Below are 19,920 nucleotides of genomic sequence, written 5' to 3'. Positions count from 1 at the left end.
TCATTGAGATTACTCATTCTTGAAAATTTCTTTTCACAATATGAACATTCATAAGGTTTTTCTCCTGTGTGTGTTAGGAGATGATTGTTGAGTCTACTCCTATATGGAAATTTCTTTCCACAATGTGAACATTCATAACGTTTTGCTCCTTTGTGAGTTTGGAGGTGAATTTTCAAAGAACTTATCAATGAAAATCTCTCTTTACAAAATGAACAGTCAAATTGTTTGTCTCCTTTATGAGTCAAAAGATGGCATTCAAGATCTGTCTTCTGTGAAAATCCTTTCTCACAGAAAGTACATCCATGCAGATTTCCTCCTGTGTGTAAATTGGTTTGTGGAAGGGAACATGTGCTTTCACTGGATCTTGGAGATTGATGTAGTCTTTCTCTAGGATATACTTCATATTGAGATTCACTTGCACCACTTTTCAAAGTAGATTGTCCTTCCAATTGATGTCCATTGTCACAGATGTCTCCTGATGGCATAAAATAGGAGAAAATTAAGGATTTCAATTTATTCTATTTGTATTGTGATCTTAAACATTAACCAAAATATAATATTTCTGGGAACAAAAGAAAATGTATCAAATTAAACTAGCTCTGAGAATTAAATGGTTCTGCAAAGATTTTTTTTGTTTGTAAAAGATAGCACCAAGTGTTATCAAAACAAAGTGCGAAATAGTATGAAAATTAGAACAATTCCAGTTCTAAATTATCCCTTTCAGATGGAGAATTCATGAATGTTCTCTTCTGTGTGTTTGGAGATATTTTTTTAATAACTTAGTCACATCCATGCAGTGCGTTGACAGATGACCATTAAGACTACTTTTACTCATGAACATTCATGGGATTTCAATCCTGCGTTTGTTAGAAGATGTATTAAGTTACACTGTAGTGAAAAATTTTTACAATGTCAACATTCATTAGGTTTTTCTCCTGTGTGTGCTAGCATATGGCTATGGAGAGAATTCCTAAGCGCGAATTTCTTTTCCCAATGTGAACAATCATCAGATTCTTCTCCAATGTGTGATAGCAGATGGTTATTGAGGGTATTCCCAAGCACATATTTCTTTTCACAATACTTCTTTTTCATCATTGTGGGTTGATGGATACTTTATTCAGACTGCTTTTTGTGAATTTTTTTTCAATTTAACATTCATTGAGAATTTACTTGTGTGTCAGAAGATGTTTAAGTTAATCTTAGACAAAACTTTCTTTTCACAATATGAGCATTCATAAGGTTTTTCACCTGTATGTAATAGGAAATGTCTGTGTAAGTTACTCTTCTGTGTGAATCTCTTTTCACAGTTTTCACATTCAAAAGGTTTTTCGCCTGTATGTGTTAGTAGATGACCATTGAGAGTACTCATTTGTGAAAATTTCCTTTACAATATGAACATTCATAAGGTTTTTCTCCTGTGTGTGTTAGGAGATGGTTGTTGAGAGTACTACTATGTGTGAACTTCTTTTTACAGTTTTTACATTCAAAACGTTTTTGCCGGTATATGTTAGCAGATGATTGAGTGTGCTCATTCACGAAAATTTCTTTTCACAATATGAACATTCATCAGGTTTTTCTTCTGTGTGGGTTAGATGTTTGTTGAGAGTACTCCTATATGGAAATTTCTTTCCACAATGTGAACATTCATAAGGTTTTCCTGTATATCCTCTGTGTCAGAAGATGTCTATTAAAGTTACTCTTATCTGAACATTTCTTTTCTCAATGTGAACATTCATAAGGTTTTTCTCTTTTGTGTGTAAGAAGATGTCTATTTAAGTTAAACTTATGTGAAAATTTCTTTTCGCAATATGACCATTCATAGGCTTTTTAACCAGTATGGGTTGAAAGATGGATATTTCGATCCTTTTTTGTGAAAATTTCTTTTCACAATGAGAACATTAATGACGTTTTTCCCGTGTATGTGTTAGGAGATGTTTGTTGAGTACACACTTCTGTGCGTATTTCTTTTCACAGATTTCGCATTCAAAAGGTTTTTCGCCTGTATGTCCTCGCAGATGATTTCTTAGAGTACTCATTCGTGGAAATTTCTTTTCACAATATGAACATTTATAAGGTTTTTCTCCTGTGTGTGTTAGGAGATGTTTGTTGAGAGTACTCCTACGTGTGAATTTCTTTTTACAGTTTTCACATTCAAAAGGTTTTTCGCCTGTATGTGTTAGCAGATGATCATTGAGAGTACTCATTCGTGAAAATTTCTTTTCACAATATGAACATTCATAAGGTTTTTCTCCTGTGTGTGTTAGGAGATGATTGTTGAGTCTACTCCTATATGGAAATTTCTTTCCACAATGTGAACATTCAGAACGTTTTTCTCCTTTGTGAGTTCGGAGGTGAATTTTCAAAGAACTTATCAATGAAAATCTTTCTTTACAAAATGAACAGTCAAATTGTTTGTCTCCTTTATGAGTCAAAAGATGGCATTCAAGATCTGTCTTCTGTGAAAATCCTTTCTCACAGAAAGTACATCCATGCAGTTTTCCTCCTGTGTGTAAATTGGTTTGTGGAAGGGAACATGTGCTTTCACTGGATCTTGGAGATTGATGTAGTCTTTCTCTAGGATGTACTTCATATTGAGATTCACTTGCACCACTTATCAAAGTAGATTGTCCTTCCAATTGATGTCCATTGTCACAGATGTCTCCTGATGGCATAAAATAGGAGAAAATTAAGGATTTTAATTCATTCTTTCTGTAGTGTGATCTTAAACATTAACCGAAATCTAATATTTTGGGGAACAAAAGAAAATGTATCAATTTAAACTAGCTCTGAGAATTAAAATACATGTATAATGGTTCTGCAAAGATTTCTTTTTGTTTGTAAAAGATAGCACCAAGTGTTATCAAAACAAAGTGCGAAATAGTATGAAAATTAGAACAATTCCAGTTCTAAATTATCCCTTTCAGAGGGAGAATTCATGAATGTTCTCTTCTGTGTGTGATAATTTTTCAATAACTTAGTCACATCCATGCAGTGCGTTGACAGATGACCATTAAGCCTACTTTTACTCATGAACATTCATGGGATTTCAATCCTGCGTTTGTTAGAAGATGTATTAAGTTACACTGTAGTGACAAATTTTTACAATGTCAACATTCATTAGGTTTTTCTCCTGTGTGTGCTAGCATATGGCTATGGAGAGAATTCCTAAGCGCAAATTTCTTTTCCCAATGTGAACAATCATCAGATTCTTCTCTAATGTGTGATAGCAGATGGTTATTGAGGGTATTCCCAAGCACAAATTTCTTTTTACAATACTTCTTTTTCAACATTGTGGGTTGATGGATACTTATTCAGACTGCTTTTTGTGAAAATTTCTTTTCAAGTGAACATTCATTTAGAATTTACTCGTGTGTCAGAAGATGTCTATTTAAGTTACTCATTCGTGAAAGTTCTTTTCACAATATGAGCATTCATAAGGTTTTTCACCTGTATGTGATAGGAAATGTCTGTGTAAGTTACCCTTCTGTGTGAATCTCTTTTCACAAGTTTCACATTCAAAAGGCTTTTCACCTGTATGTGTTAGTAGATGACCATTGAGAGCACTCATTTGTGAAAATTTCTTTTCACAATGAGAACATTCATAAGGTTTTTCTCCTGTGTGTGTTAGGAGATGGTTGTTGAGAGTACTCCTAAGTGTGAATTTCTTTCCACAGTTTTCACATTCAAAAGGTTTTTTGCCTGTATGTGTTAGCATGTGATTATTGAGGGTGCTCTTATGTGGAAATTTCTTTTCACAATGAGAACATTCATAAGGTTTTTCTCCTGTGTGTGTTAGGAGATGCTTCTTGAGAGTACTCCTGAGTGTGAATTTCTTTTTGCAGTTTTCGCATACAAAAGGTTTTTCGCCTGTGTGGGTCAACAGATGATTATTGAGAGTACCCATTCGTGAAAATTTCTTTTCACAATATGAACATTCATAAGGTTTTTCTCCTGTGTGTGTAAGGAGATGGTTGTTGAGAGTACTCCTTTGTGCAAATTTCTTTTCACAGATTTCACATTCAAAAGGTTTTTCGCCTCTATGTGTGAGCAGATGATTGTTGAGGGTACTCCTATATGGAAATTTCTTTCCACAATGTGAACATTCATGAGGAGCTTCTCCTGTGCGTGTTAACATAGGAGTTTTTAGAGTACTCTTTTGTGAAAATTTTTCACAACGTGAACATTCAGAACGTTTTTCTCCTTTGTGAGTTCGGAGGTGAATTTTCAAAGAACTTATCAATGAAAATCTTTCTTTACAAAATGAACAGTCAAATTGTTTGTCTCCTTTATGAGTCAAAAGATGGCATTCAAGATCTGTCTTCTGTGAAAATCCTTTCTCACAGAAAGTACATCCATGCAGCTTTCCTCCTGTGTGTAAATTGGTTTGTGGAAGGGAACATGTGCTTTCATTGGATCTTGGAGATTGATGTAGTCTTTCTCTAGGATGTACTTCATATTGAGATTCACTTGCACCACTTATCAAAGTAGATTGTCCTTCCAATTGATGTCCATTGTCACAGATATCTCCTGATGACATAAAACACGATATAATTTTTAGTCATTCACTCGTATTACCTCTCGTTAATAGAGGAATAATCCATCTTTCAAATCATACCACTTTCATCTTTTATAATTCAGTTGCAAAAAAGATATCATCCCTCACATTTGAGCTGCAGAATTTTTAAGAATTTATATAATTCAGTGGAGAATTCTCCTTTCATTGTAATGTCTTTGATATCACATGATTGTTGAAATGAAAGGGGAAAAATGAGAAGAAATTTTGGATTATATTGACTTTAGTAAGGAGTTTATTTACATGAAGCTAAATCAAAAATCAATACTTGTTCATGAAAAATTCTAAGGAATTTATAGATAAATTAACTCTTTGTCCGCCGTGCACGGAATCCCCTATTGCCGGATTAATTCTGTGGACCGCAGAAACGGGTGCTTTGGATTTGCATACGTAGTTTACATGGCTGTAACTTTTTTATGCTTTTTCCTACAGAAAAATGTTATCAGTAAAAATGTAGAGTATGTAATAGGCTTTCTACTGATGTATATTCCATAAACATTTACTCATGTATATCTGATCAATGAGAACCTTCAAGTTCCAATTAACAAACTATAAGAGTACATGCTATTCATCCCAGATTTTTACAAAATATGAGAACAGGCTACTTACAACCCCTTTGTCAAAGAATAATAGTACAGGCCCAATACTCTAAGCCTATGCTATTTGTTTTCAATAGCAAGACAGGAAGTGCAGCCTAGCTTTTGTGATTGAAAGCATTGTTTAAATCTAAAATCGGATTGTCGTGAGATTTGTGAAGATCGGGGTACTTGGCGAAGTAGCAAGTGTGCCAATCTTGGAGGAGACTGCAGATAGCTTCTAGTGTCCAAACTGATTTAATCTACACGTACACTCAACAAAAATGTAAGCCACTATCTCTGAACAAAATTTTGAAAGGAATAATTCAAAGATTTAATGTTATATTACACTCATTTTTTTTCAAAACTCATTTACTACTGTACCTTCTGAAAAGAAGTAGAATGCCCCTGGCAGTCTTGCCTGCATTACGATTCAATATAGCAGCAATGCTGACTTTGAAAGCTGTTAAATGATTATTCAAAACAAGTGGAACGCCTCTGGCAGTCTCGCATGCATTATGCGATTTAATAGCAGCAGTGCTATCTTTGAAACTACTATAAAATAATCATTCACAAAAACACCATTCATAAAATGACATAATACCACGTTCATTGACCATAAATGACATTTGAACGGTGACAATAAGACTTGTCAACTACACCCATGTCCACATTTCATTCACTCTATCCATAAACTGTCAAAGTTATGATGGCAATTCAACAATTACCCCAACACGGCCAAAGTTCATTGACCTTAAATGACCTTTGACCATGGTCATGTGACCTGAAACTCGTACAGGATGTTCAGTGATACTTGATTACTCTAATGTCAAAGTTTCATGAACTAGATCCATAAATTTTCAAAGTTATGATAGTAATTAAACAAATACCCCCAACTTGACCAAAGTTCTTTGACCCTACAGTAAAATTTTGACCTTGGTCATGTGACCTGAAACTCAAGCAGGATATTTACTAATACTTGATTAAGCTTATGGCCAAGTTTCATGAACTAGATCCATACACTTTTTAAGTTATGATGTCATTTCCAAAACTCAACCTTCAGTTAAGATTTTGAAAATAATTCTCCCAACTTGGTCTGAGTTCATTGACCCTAAATGATCTTTGACCTTGGTCATGTGAACTGACACTCAAGCAGTGTGTTCAGTAATACTTGATTAACCCTACATTTATGTCCAAGTTTCATGAACTAGGTCTACATACTCTTTAAGTTATGTCATTTCAAAAACTTAACATTAAGGCATGGTCACACCGCCCGAGCGTTGTTGGAGCGGTCGTGGAGCAGAGAGAAAAAAATCATCCCCACTCGCTACCGTTCACCATTTACGTATGGGACAATTATAAAAAGTCATAGAAAATGAAAACAAAACTCATGAGATTTAGTGAACTTAGGTGTTATCTATGCAAACATTGGTTTTCACGAATAAATTATTTGCATATTTTATTCATAATAAATAAAGAATAATTATTTTCAGAAATTTTTGTTTACACTGGCTTGCAGTTAATGCGGTAAAGAATGTGCGTGCCAAATCTTGGCTCGATCGCACAAACGGCTGCAGAGATCAGAAGGGTGGCCATCATTGCCCCCCAGTCCTTAATGGAGCATTGTGGCCCAAAGGATAAGTCTTCTGACTTTGAAACAGAGGGTCGTGGGTTCGAATCCCAGCCATGGCGTAATTTCCTTCAGCAAGAAATTTATCCACATTGTGCTGCACTCGACCCAGGTGAGGTGAATGGGTACCCAGCAGGATTAATTCCTTGAATACATGAGCGCTGAGAGGCAACTCGAGCTATAGCCGGGGTAATAATAATTACAACGCGCCTCGGAATAGAATACTTCTAGATAGATGGCGCTATATAAATGCCTATTATTATTATTATCATTATTAATACATCTCAAATACATGTAGCAGTCCTTTTAGGGTTAACATCAGGTTCAGATTTCAATGTTGTCAACGCCATCAGAAAAGCGGCGCTCCTCTAGTGGTCAACCTACATGTACACTCCCCAAATTAAATATCGGGAGAGACCTGCGGGTCACAGTGATTCAGTTCACTTTTTGCCTCCCAGGCACAAGTGATGCCAAACAAATAGTACTACACCTGTATGCAGGCCAGACTTCAATGTTGACAACACAACTGTTGGAAAAGCGGCGCGTAATGCAGGCAAAACAAAAATGAGATTAATCTGATGTGATAAATGTTTGCATAAATGTTTTAAGCTTACTGAATTCAATTTCAAGGGGATTGTGTATGAAGTACAGATTAAGACAAAGATTGTTTCAGGGGTTCTTTCATAATGGTGCTTACGGGCAAGTCCAAGAAAAGGTCACCCTAGAAGGCACAATTTCATCTTTACTTTAAGTTCCTTTGGTGAGGTAAGAAAGTCCAAATGTTGAATTTTAAAATTGCATTAACAAAATTTAGTAATATGCATATTTATGCTAATTTGGGGTATTTAATTTGCATAATTGGTAAAATGGGTGTTGTGTATGGGACAATTATAAAAACTCATAGGAAATGAAAACAAAATTATTTCCTGATTATTAGTAGATGTCTACCATCATGAGGGTATTCAATCTGATCAAAGTCATTTAACACTATTTTTCAGGTCATTAAAGCCTCTGAAATGTCCCATAAGTTATGTGCTCAAATTCTTGGACTTACCCTAAAATGAAATCAACATCGTGATAGTCTTGACTTTAAAAAAGACAAATTTTCCTTCTTACTTTGCTTTATACAGAAGCATATAGACATAGACAAGTTTTTCTTACAACATTTGATGGAAGCTTTTATTAAAAAAAGCTACCTACGGATGCATGCAAAGTTTTTTAAAACTCCTGGTTTAATAAAAATATTAGAAATTATGGATGTTTAGGGGAGAAGGGGGAGGGGAACTTACCGATTTTTTTTTTTTTGTCGAGTATACTTTGGATATACAGAATAAGCTGAAAAATAATTCAGTATGGTTGAACTATTAAAGGTACCTTCTTGTTTTTGTAGATCAATATCAACTTCATTCTGTTCATCTTCCGGTTCTGTCTTGATGGTGAACGTCGGAGGATGGGGGATGTCCAAACTATTCTCACCAGCAGACGATGGCGTGGCTGACTCCTCTTCCTGGAGGATGAATTGAACGGTGACTGATGAAAACAAGGCTTCTGGTTGGGAGTCACTGTTCTCCAATTCTTGTTTGACTTGTGGTTGTAAAGTTCCTATTTCCCCAGGATTTGAGGACTGTGTAAGGGTTGGAGTCTCTATCTCTTGTTCTGGGCTTGTGTTTCCTGAATATAATGAACCTGATTGGGAATTTAGGTCACTGTTCTCCAATTCTTGTTTGATTTGTAGTTGGACAGTTCCTATACCCCTAGGAATTGAAGTCTGCATTGGGGTTAGAGTCTCTTTTTCTTCCTGTGGGCTGTTTCCTGAAAACATTGAATCTGATTGTGAATCATTGTTCTCCACTTCTTGTTTGATTTGCAGTTGTAAAGTTGCTATTTCCCCAGAATTCGAAGACTGCATCAAGATTAAAGTCTCTTGCATTGGGCTTATGTTTCCTGAGAATATTGAATCTGATTGGGAATGTAACTCATTCATTCCCACTTCTTGCTTGATTTGTGGTTGGCCGGTGGTTCCAATTTGGTCAGGACCTGACAACTGCAGTGGGTTCATGGTCTCCATCTCTGCATTTTGCTTTAAAGGATCAAGATTCCTGAAAACACAAACAGCACAAGAATTAAAGTGATTGGCAAAATTATTGTACTCCATCTCTATTCTCATTTCTATTAAAGGTCAAGTCCACCTCAGAAAATTGTTGATTTCAATCAATAGAGAAATCGGATGTAAAATAAAAAAGTTATGACATTTTTAAGTTTCGCTTATTTTTCACAAAACAGTTAAATGCACAACTCAGCGATATGCAAATGAGAGAGTCGATGATGTCCATCACTCACTATTTCTTTTGTTTTTTATTGTTTGAATTATACAACATTTCAATTTTTACAGAATTGACATTAAGGACCAACTTGACTTAACCATAAACTGTTAAAATAATTGCAATTTCACATGTTCAGGGAGAAATAAAACTTTGTTTCACTTAACAAGGAGGAGAAAATTAGAATATTTCATACTTCATATAATAAAATACAAAAGAAATAGTGAGTGGGTGACGTCATCAGTCTGCCAATTTGCATACCAACCAGGAAGTGCATATAACTGCTAAAGTTGTGAAATTAAGCAAAACTTTAAAATGTCATAACTTTCTTATTTTACATCCGATTTTGATGAAATTTTCAGTGTTTTGCGTGTTGGATTTTTCTCTTTTATTTTCAAATCAACTTTTTGAGGTGGACTTGTCCTTTAAAGATAAGTGTTCATGGAAATTTTGATTAATGTATGTACCATGGAGGTCAAACATGTACCTCATACTTCTTGGCAATTTCGTACAAACTGTTAATCTGCCAAAAACATAGAATCTTCCCTATCTTAGAAAGTGCTCGTCAAATCATTGGTGTGTAAAAAAAGACTATTAATGCTCATTGAGCTCATTTCTAATTCTCAGGTTGATTATCAAACAGTGATTTTTTTTCTTTCAAAAAAAAAAACAGATAGATCTAGTAGCTCTACAGTACAAGTATGTATATCACCCAAAACAAATAAATGTGTTTGCATGTAGATCTATGCAAATTTCCTTACCTGGGGATGTTTCACAATGATTTATGAAGTATGACTTAGAGTCGCACCAACGCGTATATGATTAGCAGAGCGCAATCAATACGCAGTAGTGCGTGTCATCCTGGCATGATCTGATATATGCGTTCACACAACTAGACATTAAGTTAATGTAGGTATGTTGCAAAAGCGCCCTCTAGGTGCATTCTGAATGAGGCATTGAGTGTGCTGGCTAGAATTGCAGGGCGACTGTGGAGGCATTGCTTTGTATTGTTTTTGTATGTCCAAGGAAAAGTTATTCCCAATTGCATCATTGTTTTTACGTAGTTGAATGTTTATGGCAGCTATATAGACTTGAAAAAAAATTCTCACTTGGTAATCTTGCGACTCTGTGTGCTACTGGAACTTTGGCCTTGCTTTCAACCTCTTGCTATTCACATTTACAGGTATCATCCCACTCTGATAGATTAACATTTCAACTACATCGTGGTGAAATTTGAATGAAATCTACTAATGCTAAGTGTGTTTCTTATGTCCCTGTTTCGGCGGCATCTGTAATTTTTGGGAGTGTTGTTGGGCACTCCCATATGCCAATGTATGCATTGTTGTTTTCTATTAGTGCACCGTGGACTTGGTCCCAATTAAGATCACAACTTTTGTTTTCAAAAACAAAGGAATACATAAAAATTGAATAGGCGATTTGTACGAACTTAAAACTACCATAACTTTCTTGTTACTGGGGCTACTGAAATGACTGAAATGAATGAGGTATTAAATGAAAGGTCTTGATGAGCTCTAAATGATGCTATGAAGCGAACACCTCATTTCTCAATTTTTATTTTTTTGTAACATAACTACATTAATAAGAGTGACTCTAACCGGGGGGGGGGGGCAAAAAGTAGTAGGTACAGTATGTGCCGCGGGCGAGACAAAAAAATGGGGCCTTGAAGCGGGCTTATTGTAAAAAGGAGGGTCCTCGGAACGGGCTTCGGAACTGCAAATGTTTGTGAAAACGGAGTCCTTGGGAACAGGTCGCCGGGTGCGCTAGCGCACAGGCGATGGTCGGACAGCGATCTGATCTGCTGCCGCTTATCAACAAAATTGCGACTCATTGTAGCAGATCAATGCGGACGGAGGAAAGACGTAACAGAAAATATGTGAAGTGCGAGCTTTGGTGCAGATTTCTTTCTTCTCGATAAGAAAATGCTATACTTTGGCGCGGCTTTCTTTGTTCTTTTTCTCAATAAGACTAAAATGCTATGCCATCACGGCACATACCCACTATGCATTAGTGAGTGCCCCCATCCCTCCCCCCCCTGCCCCAGGACTCTAATTAACTCTAGGCCCTAAGGGCCTAAGTCATACATATAATGATTTCTTGTGTGTTGTTAGCATTGGCATACCATAGTCCTATCTGTAGATTCCCCACAGGCAGGATGTTTGCAGTGAGTAAATGGGCTTTAAGCCCGGGGGGGGGGGGGCACTTCCATTCACGAGTGGACACCATGCACGACCATGGGGACTCGAAAAGCACCCTAAACACGTAATTTCCATATTCTGAAAATGCACCCCTTAACAAGTATTGGAGTGTGAAACCCTACCCTCAACAACTGCCAAGTATTGGAAACAAAACGATACTCTTGGCAAATATTCCCTGAAATGAATCCCTAAACAAGTATGCATGTTTTATTGTTACGGGTCCTCCTTCGGTCGTCGGCTTTACCTTATTTGGTTTAGTACGACCCCACCTTCTACACCTCGCACAAATCGGTCTCCAAACACGAAGTGTTGGGGCTAAACGGACATCCTTTATAAAACAGTTTAATTTTGTTTTATCATCCCCACAAATTCGACCCTAAACACGTGACATAATTTTCCTAGCGAAATAGATAACCTGTTACACTTCGTAATTCCGAGGGTTCAAAAGATCCGAAAACGAAAAAGGGTTTGTTAATCCGAACATTTGTGGCGTTATTCCGAAGGTTCGATAATCCGAAAATGAAATAAGGTTTGTTGTTCCGAAGTTCGTTAATAATCCGAAAACGAAATAAGTTCGTTGTTCCGAAGGTTCGTTAATCCGAAAACAGCCTAAGGTTTGTTAATCTGAAAACGAAATAAGGTTTGTTAATCCGAAAACGAAATAAGGTTCGTTAATCCGAAAAATGAAAACCGGAAAGCAGAGGCAGAGGCAAGGGGGGCGGGGGAAACTGTTGCCGTTCAATTGTTATTAGGATGGGAAGGCAAGGGCGGCCGAACGAATTTTCGTTTGGGGGTAAAGCCAAAAAATAAAACTCATACGTCAAAATGGGCACTTTGGTGATATTTTCACCTTAAGATTATCATCTGCTTCAAGTCATTGTGTGTTTGATAGTGTTTTAGAGAAAAACTTTTTTGAAGTGACTTCTTAATATGGCAAAATGTATAATTAGGCTTTATTTTTCGGGAGAGAGTATAACAAATTCATAGCATAGGTGAAGTTATAAAACGTTTCTCGGGGTCAATTATTCTTAAAGGTCAAGTCCACCTTAGAAAAATGTTGATTTAAATCAATAGAGAAAAATCAGACAAGCACAATGCTGAAAATTTCATCAAAATCGGATGTAAAATAAGAAAGTTATGACATTTCAAAGTTTCGCTTATTTTCAACAAAATAGTTATATGAACGAGCCAGTTACATCCAAATGAGAGAGTCGATGACGTCACTCACTCACTATTTCTTTTGTTTTTTATTGTTTGAATTATACAATATTTCAATTTTTACGAATTTGATTATTAGGACCTCATTGCCTGAAGCACAAAATGTTAAAATAATGGAATTCCACGTGTTCAGGGAGGAATGAAACTTCATTTCACATGACAATGACGAGAAAATAAAAATATTTCATATTTCATATAATAAAAAACAAAAGAAATAGTGAGTGAGTGATGTCATCAACTCTCTCATTTGGATGTAACTGGCTCGTTCATATAAATATTTTTGTTGAAAATAAGCGAAACTTTAAAATGCCATAACTTTCTTATTTTACATCCGATTTTGATGAAATTTTCTGTGTTATGCTTGTTGAATTTTTCTCTTTTTATTCAAATCAAGTTTTTGTTGGGGTGGACTTGTCCTTTAAAATGGCATTATTGCGAGCTGTTGCAAGCATGAATCACAAGTAAAACTTTAGGGTATTTCAATAAAAAATGAAAACGTTTTTTTTTAATCTGAACAGATTTCTGCTGTCATTAAAAAGATGTGCATCTAACTAAAGAATTAACACGAGTGCAAAACACGAGCTAAAATATACTGACCAGAAAAGTAACCTGTTAAAGAAAGCATTTAGGGACCTCTTTAGGATGCATATTTCACCAATCGAATGAGAGTGCGAAGCGCAAGCTGAAAATTTGCATATTCCAGCCTGAAAACTTAACTAAACTTGTATACTTTAAAGTAAAGAGTATTTCATCTCGAAAAAAACATGAAAAACAGCATATTCATTTTTGAAAAAGGAACTTTTCCATTTTGGAAAATATTCATTTCCCTGTTTTTTATTTCATTTTTGGGTGCAAGTGCCCCCTGCCTCTCTCCCAGCGGATCCACCTTTCGTCAAATGGGGGGGGGGATTTTTTTCAGCCATATTTTCCTCGATAGGCAGCTTAAAGTTGATTTTTTTTTGTTTCTTTGAAAGGGTAGTCCTAACAGTCAATAATTAGCTTTATACTTATAAAATAAAGTAAATATGTAATAACATGATGAAACCTTTTTAAATAATGCGAGCGCGAGCTATATATTTTTTTAATATGATGGGCAATATGTTTGTGATCTTCAAAACGAGATGCCTATGTAACTAAATAAATAGATAACTAAATAACTAGATAATAACTGCGAGCAAGAAGCGCGAACAGAAATTTTAAATATATAAAGCTCTGACCTGATCTAAAGGGGACATTTTAAGAACTTTTTGCAGTTAGGCATGAAGACGATGCGTGTTTCAACCAGTGGGGGGAACGTATTTTCCTTTTGGGGGGGCAAAGCCAAAAAAGGGGCCAATAGGGGAAATTTGGTGCAAACGGATATTTTCACCATGAGATTATCATCTGTGTAAAGAGGTTGCGTGTTTTGTAGTAATTAAATTGAGCAAAATTTTTTAAGTGATCACTGATTGATAAGTTATATATCTACGTTTCATTTCTGCGAGCGTAGCGAGCAAGCAGTTTTGGGGAAAAAAATCAAATCTGAAGATGTAAAATTCGCCTTTTTGTTCAATTACTGTTCAAAGGGCATCCTTCTGAGATGTCATGTGCTCAAACTTGTGGAAATTTCATGTAGGCCTAAAATGATGATAATGATATAGATATTATTTACCCAGGGAAGCCACTTCAATTCTGAAAACTGTTCGACCAGCTATTATTTTTTTTACAATGCTTAGAATGTCCAGTTTTCAGGTTGGAAAATCAGAAAAATATGGCTCACATTTCTCACTCCCATCAAGTATTGTTTATTGAGGAACTCATTCTATCACTGGTTACAAAAAGTATAAAATGTCCAGTTTTCAGGTTGGAATATCACAAATTTTCAGCTTGCGGTTCGCGCTCTCATTATTTAGTTTGTGAGATATATATTCTATTCATGAGTCACTAAATGCAGTCCTTACAAGGTTACTTTGGTCAGTATACAAATTACAGCTCGCCCTCGCATTAATTCTTTAGAAAGATACACTTCTTTCTCACGAGTACAAAAAAAATGCTCAGAATGTTTAAGTTCACGTCTTGTTACATGAAATGTTTACTAGTTGAGCTTGCGATTCGCGCTTTCAACATCACAAGGGTCATTATTATATTATTTTTATTACCAGCAGAAGCTTAACATCCCCTCCCGAATACAAATCCTATTATCTAGAGGTTACTCGCACGTGACCAACACACTTGATCCCCTGCATCTTTAAACCATTTGCTTAGGCTGCAATATTATTGCTCAGATAAAATCGAAATTAGCCTAATATATGCTTGATGCAGGGCGCCTATTCTTAATGAAATACATGCTTTTGGCCACAACACACGCATGTATCATCGATCGTTGTTACTATCATTGCATAATAACGTGTAATCTTGCAATGACAACACTTTTTTCTTTACCAAAATGAATTATTTTCATTTTCGGAAATACGAACCTTATTTAATTTTCGGATTAACAAACCTTATTTCGTTTTCGAATTGACGAACCTTCGCCTCGGAATTACGAACCTCATTTTGTTTTCAGATTAACAAACCTTCGGAATTACGAACCTTATTTCGTTTTCGGATTAACGAACCTTCTGAATTACGAACATTCTTTCATTTTCGGATTGACGAACCTTCAGAATTATGAACCTTATTTCGTTTTCGGATTGACGAACCTTTGGAATTACAAACCTTCAGAAATACCAACCTTCGTGCTTCGGAATTACGAATGTATGTGGATAGACCTCGGCCTACCCTTTTTACCTACCTACCTATGGATACCTATGGATGCTTCTGAACGCAGTCTTAGACTCTATATTCAGTTCCAAATTCTGTCTCCTTTTTAGGTTGGCCGGTCATGTCATTTCATGTTTTTTCATTTATTTTTGTGTTTTTGACTATCACGTTATGTACGTAACGTGGCCCTATCGTGAAAAAGACATCCTTTTTACATGTTTTCTTGGTCGCGCATGGAATCCACTCGTCAATGTAAGTGTCCCCCCCCCCCGGGAACTTAAGCCTTGCCCTAAATTAAAACAAGTTGAATTTTTACACCGCTTTTCACAATGCAATGACACAAAAAGACATGTGTGGGACTGGGATTAAAAATTGCGGGGAGTTATTTGACCGCCGATCATGGCGATGACGATGTTTTAAAATTTCATGACATTTTTTTAAAATCCTAAGTTTTCTATGATCAAGAATAAAAGTCAATCCAAATATTTTCCACTTACTTTTTAACGTTAGTGAAAGATTCACTGCTACCATCTGGCCTGTGGAGAATCTACAGGTAGGACTACCGTATGTCTATGGTATGCCAATGCATATAGAGCACACACTCTAAAAATCATTAAAATATCACTTTGTGACCAAAATTACTAATTTCATACAGTTTTGATTTATTTATCATTAGTACTAATGTGGGAATAATTTTTGTATTCACCAGAGCGCTCAAAAACTTGAATTTTGGGCATATTTTTGTGTACGCCCTCTATTGGTGGAAAGTAATATGGCAAGAAAATTTTCATTTTTTTGATCTCTATTTTTAATCAAGAAAAATCATATAAAGAATCAAATTTAAATAAGAGCCAAGCAGTATGAATTAACAGGTCTAATGGAAACTGTCAGTGTAAAAAAATCAAGCATTTGCCCCAAAGAAAAAGAGAAAATAAGCCAAACATTGCCACCCTTATTTTGTCACACATGGAGATATAACTGAGAACAAGGTTATATTAATATAACCTTGTTCATTGAATGATCTATGAGTGAGTGAAAGGTGACCGCGCGTGGCGGTGGCCGCTATTCTCTCCATCAGCTCACTGGATATGAACAATAACGCTGATTGTTGTTAAAGCAGCACCGAAGTTGTACCTCCGCCGCACACCGAGTTCCCCCCCCCCCCCCCAAAAAAAAAAAAGCCAAAATCGAAGTAGCGTGTCAATGTTTTTGCGTAGTTCTGTATTATTTATTTTTTTCTTTCAAACATTCTACTTAATTTTTTAAGCGGTGTGTGAATCTTGCCAGTATTTATGATGCACTGCCAAGACAGGATTACAGCGCTAGGAATGTAATTTTATTACGTAATGTTGTTGTTTCATTGCAGTGGTGATATTTATCTGGAGGGGGTACGATTCTAGCAAATTTCCACGTGAGTGTAGATGTTAATTTATATTATGTTTTTCATTGAGATTTTCCATTTTATTAGATATGTTTGTACTTACAAATCATGTAGTATTTTTTTTAATTCCTTTATGTAGCCAACTGGGGGATGACAAAACAATCCATTACTCGATAGAGTTAATATTTCTTGCTTACTGAAGGACAAGTCCACACCAACAAAAACTTAATTTGAGTAAAAAAGAGAAAAATTCATCAAGCATAATACTGAAAATTTCATCAAAATCGGATGTATAATAAGAAAGTTATGACATTTTAAATTTTTGCTTTATTTCGCACAACAGTTAGGCCTATATGCACATCTCGGTCGGTATGCAAATTAATGAGGGAACTGATGACATCACTCACTCACTGTTCTTTTTTTTTATTATATGAAATATTTAGATTTTCTCGTTATTGTCATTTGAAATGAAGTTTCATTCCTCCCTGAACATGTGGAATTCCATTATTTTAACATTTTGTGCTTCAGGCATGGTGGTCCTAATCATCAAATTCGTAAAAATTGAAATTATGTATAATTCAAACAATAAAAAACAAAAGAAATAGTGAGTGACTGACATTATCAACTCTCATTTGGATGTAACTGGCTCGTTCATATAAGCGAAAATTTTAAATGTCATAACTTTCTGATTTAGTTTCTCTATCAGATCAACATTTTTCTGAGGTGGACTTGACCTTTAACTACAATTCAATTCAATTCAATTTTATTTATTTCATTTTCAACAGAAAAAGAAAGTAAGGAGGTCAAAACAGTTACATAAAGACAAAATAAATTCAGGTATGTACAGTATACAAATAGCGAATAGGCATGAGTGCGATGGTGCGAGATTTCGCATGAGGTGAAAGAAAGATGCTCTATTCAACGAGGCGTTAGCCGAGTTGAATAGAGCGTTTCTTTCTTTCACCGAATGCGAAATCTCGCACCATTGCACGAATAAGAATATTCGCTATTTGTGTTGTACAACGCCTCGGAATCTAGCGAAAATATGAAAAAAAGAAGAGTTTTTCCCTCCAGTAATCTATGAAAAAGGGGCGAAAATATTGAAAGCGAAAAGCAAAATCCCACAAGCCGGGCCCACAAGCGCACAGTGATCTTGGACAGCATTGCGCATTTAGCCAGCGGGTTGTACGCGCATTGTCATCTTATTCAATGAAATCGCATTGTGACGTCACCTCCTAAAGCCGTGCAATGGTACATTTTGGATGGTACGTCTTGTGTGCAACGGTACGAATGTGTGACATTCAGCCTCCCATTTGATCGCGTACAACAAGCTAAGTAGGCGTTGTACAATATACGATATGTACCTAAATTAGAAGTAAAACAAAACATGGTAATAATATATATATAAAAGCAAAATGTCATAACCATTATAGAATAAAATTCTGATAAAATGGAGGGATCCACTAAAAAAGCAGTGCTTGTATTGTGTGGACCCCTCTAAATAATTATTTTAGAATTGCCTACGAAGACAAACACGAAGGTGACAAAACAGAGAACAGCAGAACAAACAAAACAAAGAACAAGAAACAAAAGGAAAAAAGGAAAAAAAGGAAACACACTCCATAAGGGATACGAAAATAAAAAGGGGAAACAAAGATAAGGAAAGGTAATAGAGATAATTGAGCATTGAGCAATAATTTTATCCGTCCATATTTTGTCTTTCAACCATTGGAGTGTTGTCAATTCAATTTGCAAGTGTCAGTATTGATCGTTATTAAAAAAAACATGGCCTTGTCGATTTTAAAGAATTGAAATGTCTACTTTTCTCAATTACTGCATCAGGATGTTTAATTTAAGATTGGGGTCTAACTTCGTACTGATGTTTGAAGCAAAAATGTTAACTGTGGGTGTGTGAGTGTGTGTTTGGGGTGTGTGTGACTGTGTGCATGGGCGTGTATTTGTGAAGGGGGAGGGGAGTGGGGGAGACAGAGTTTACAGCAGGGGGCCGTTTCATGAAGCTGTTCGTAAGTTAAGAGCGACTTTAAGAACGACTGGTGAACCTTACACGGTTAACCATCACACATGAACATACCATTTGCCACAAGGAAGGATCACCAGTCGTTCTTAAAGTCGCTCTTAACTTACGAACAGCTTTATGAAACACCCACCAGGAGTGAGTTGTGCAAGAATGGAATGGCAGATTTAATCAAAAATATTAGGGGAGGGGGTCCACCTGAAATTCATTGTTGGACATAGGAGAAAAAAAATTGACAAGCAAAAAGGGGGGTATCAACCCAATATTTAGGGGGACCAGAATTCCGCATGTGCAAAAATAAAATAATGAACTTGTAATGTTACACAGGAATCAGCAAGTTAGATTGACATTTACAACTTGTTCTTTATTTAAAATCGTGCTCAAAATGTCCGCTTTTCAAATTGGAATACAAAAATTTTCAGCTCGCGCTTCGCGCTCGCATCATTTCTTAGCAAAACCCATACTTTTCGTTATCAAATAGATAAAATTGTTCCGTTTTTAGATCTAAACCTCAAAAGAACTCCCGCTTCGATTTGCAACAATCCTTTGTTAGATATATATCTTGTTCCTTATCAAAAACATCCATTAAACTGTCATTTTTTTGTCAGATCAAAATGTAAAAATTTTCAGCTCGCGCTTCGCGCTCGCATAGATACCCATCTTAATCATTGATACCAAAAATGCTTAGAATATCAAGATTTTAGGTCAGTATATAAATACATTTCAGCTCGCTTTAGGCACTCTCATTATCTGTTAGTGAGATACATGTATATAATCCTCATTAGTTACTACAAACAGTCCTTATCAGGTACATGTACCGTTTTCCTGTTTCCAGGTCAGTATACTATAAAATTTCAGCTCGCGCTTCGCGCTCGCATATTAATTTGTTGGTGAGATATGTGTCTCTTTTTCATGAGTCATATGTATATGTATATATAGACCCATGTGCGTGTGTGGGTGAGTTTGTTTGTTTTGTGTGATCGAGCGACTTTGGAACGTTGATTTTTTATTTTGCCCCCCCCCCCCCATCTGAAAAATGGATCGACGCCCCTGACCAGAACAATTTTAGGGGGGTCCTCCTGAATTTAGGAGGGATCCATTTATCCATTATAATTCATAATGGATAAGCAAAAAAAAGTTATCAACATAAATTTTAGGGGGGGGGGGTCCGTCCCCCACATAAAAATTAGGGGGGACAGGAGTTGTAGTAGTAGTAGTATAGTAGTAGT

The 19,920-nt window shown here is 36.0% G+C and overlaps 1 protein-coding gene across 1 annotated transcript; it reads right to left on the bottom strand.

Moving 5' to 3' along the window:
* Positions 1-3,331: 3,331 nt before the first annotated feature.
* Positions 3,332-15,860, bottom strand: LOC121420431 (zinc finger protein 436-like). The gene is made up of 3 exons (XM_041615056.1): positions 15,773-15,860; positions 8,153-8,877; positions 3,332-4,527 (listed from the first exon to the last, which is right to left on the bottom strand). Exons 2-3 carry the CDS (start codon positions 8,844-8,846, stop codon positions 3,398-3,400), a joined length of 1,824 nt encoding a protein of 607 aa, XP_041470990.1. The 5' UTR covers positions 8,847-8,877; positions 15,773-15,860; the 3' UTR covers positions 3,332-3,397.
* Positions 15,861-19,920: the final 4,060 nt, after the last annotated feature.

Source organism: Lytechinus variegatus, chromosome 8, assembly GCF_018143015.1.
Source record: "Lytechinus variegatus isolate NC3 chromosome 8, Lvar_3.0, whole genome shotgun sequence".
In the NCBI taxonomy this organism is placed as follows: Eukaryota; Metazoa; Echinodermata; class Echinoidea; order Temnopleuroida; family Toxopneustidae; genus Lytechinus; species Lytechinus variegatus.
Note: the sequence above shows the minus strand (reverse complement) of the source record. Positions and strands in the feature narration are given on the sequence as shown.

Coding starts and splice junctions, on each gene's coding strand:
- LOC121420431 (XM_041615056.1), bottom strand. CDS start 8,846: ATGGAGACCATGAACCCACTGCAGTTGTCAGGTCCTGACCAAATTGGA. Junction 4,528..8,152: donor TGATCTACAAAAACAAGAAG/GTACCTTTAATA, acceptor TTATGTCATCAG/GAGATATCTGTGACAATGGA.